Below are 1,955 nucleotides of genomic sequence, written 5' to 3'. Positions count from 1 at the left end.
GGATGAGGCGACGCCGGGAGCAGCCGGTTCCCCCAGGGTGGGAAGGGACCTCCCGCCGCCCATAGCGCCGTCCTGGCACGGGGAGCAGGAGCGCCTGCCCGGCCGCTGCCACCCCAGCGCCACCGCTCGTCTCCCTCCAAAAAAAACCATGCTTTTGAAAATTCCCATCTAGTGAGCAGAAGCTGGAAGGCGCAGCACACTGGACAAAAATCAGCAATAAAAATATTAGATCCCCAGCGTCCTCATCTATCCGAGATTGAAGCTACCCCCCCCAGCCTTGCGTTTCACTGGCTGACTCAGCTGAGGTTTCCCGGGAGGTCTCCCATGGAAACTTATACGTCTATTTTCATCGCGTTTCCCACATACGCATTCAAAAGAGGAACCGCCAGGTAACTGCGGCCAGCTCAGCGCTACGCTCTCTTGCAGGCAGAAGCCTAGGTTAGCAGCATGCAGGCTATTTTTCGCGGGGCGGCGGCGGGGGGGGGATGAAACCCTTGCACGTCGGCAAGCACCTCTGCCTCCCCGAGGGAGGGGAAAACCTTATGTCACGCCGCAGAAATGCTCCTGGGCGCTGCCCAGCCCTTGGAGCCGTTCCCAGGTGAGTCAGGGAGGGCGATCCGGCGCGGCTCCGGCTCCCGCCACGGTCGGCCCCAGCCGCGCAGGGGCGGCTCGCGGTGCAAACCCGGCGGATGCGCGGGAGCCGCCAGCCGCGCCGCCAGCCCCCGCTCCGCCGCGGGGCGTCCTGCACGCGCGCTCGGCGCAAGGGGCCCGCGGCCGCATCCCTCCGCGGCAGCAGCCCTCTCGCCCTGCCGAGGCTTTGGCTGGGCTGGCGGCTCCGCGGAGGGGAAAAAAACCCACTGAGGGCGCAGCCACCTGACCCGTGTGATCTCCTGTCTCCGCAGGCACCGTCCAGAGACGCTTCTGGAGCCCATTAGCTGTTTACGGGAGCCGAACACATCCCAAGAGGCCTTAAAGCAGAAGGAGCGTGCCAGACACAGGGAGCCACGCAGGCAGCCAGCCAGGGAGCTGACATGGAGCAGAAGATCAGCTCTTTCTTTAATTCCATCTTGGAGCTCATCCGTACCAAGCACGAGGAAGGCGTCTTCAACACCGTCTGCCTTGCTGTGCTGATGGGCCTGCCCTTCGTCGTCCTCGTCGCGTTCGTCTTCATCTGCTGCCACTGCTGCTTCTGCAGCCGGAGGGGAGCAAGCAGCAAGAAAGGCGGCGCCAGCAGCAACGGGCAGCTCCACGCCGAGAGGAACAAGAAGAAGAAGAAGAAGAAGAAGAGGGATGAAGAGGACCTGTGGATCTCGGCTCAGCCCAAGCTGCTCCTGCTGGACAAGAGGCCGTCGTTACCAATATAGCAGAGAGGAGGGGGTCCAGGCCCTCCCCGCAGAGACCCCGCCAGTCCTTTCAGCCGTGCACTATGAGGGGCGAGGAGATGCCGCAGCTGCTGCCCCCTTTCCAGTGACTTTCAAAAGAGGATGAACTCCAAAGCCAACCAGAGCGTTGAAGGCCAGGCAGCTGGGCTCATGTTCACGCCAGCCCCTTTTCCCCACCACAGCAGCGTGCCCGAGGGCAGAAACCTATGCAAAAGGACACGCACGCACGCAGACACACGCGCTGCTGAGCACGTGAGTGACCTGCCAGCAGGCCATACGCACCCTCGCCTAGAGATGCGCCTCCCGCCACAAGCACAACGCACTCTTATTGAGCTGGCGCTCAGCAAACTCGATGTGAGCCTTTCCGTTTGCACTCGTGCGTGTGAGCGTGGCCGCTGTAGCACAGACAAGTGTGCCCAGGACCGTGTGCACTTAATGACTAAGCTGTCCATGCCCACCCTCTGCACAAACACGGACACCCGCGTGCAAAGCGAGCACACACACACACACTCCTCGTTCACGTGCCCTGCCACGGAGGTAGCATGACTTGACTGTCTAAGCTCCGTCCAAATC

The 1,955-nt window shown here is 62.2% G+C and overlaps 1 protein-coding gene across 1 annotated transcript; it reads left to right on the top strand.

Annotated features, from left to right (window-relative positions):
* Window positions 1-849: 849 nt before the first annotated feature.
* Window positions 850-1,364, top strand: KIAA0040 (KIAA0040 ortholog). Its single transcript, XM_013956293.2, has one exon. The coding sequence runs from the start codon at window positions 1,032-1,034 to the stop codon at window positions 1,362-1,364; it is 333 nt and encodes a 110-aa protein (XP_013811747.2). The 5' UTR covers window positions 850-1,031.
* The last annotated feature ends 591 nt before the right edge of the window (window positions 1,365-1,955 follow it).

Source organism: Apteryx mantelli, chromosome 8 (assembly GCF_036417845.1).
Source record: "Apteryx mantelli isolate bAptMan1 chromosome 8, bAptMan1.hap1, whole genome shotgun sequence".
Taxonomy (NCBI): Eukaryota; Metazoa; Chordata; class Aves; order Apterygiformes; family Apterygidae; genus Apteryx; species Apteryx mantelli.
Note: the sequence above shows the minus strand (reverse complement) of the source record. Positions and strands in the feature narration are given on the sequence as shown.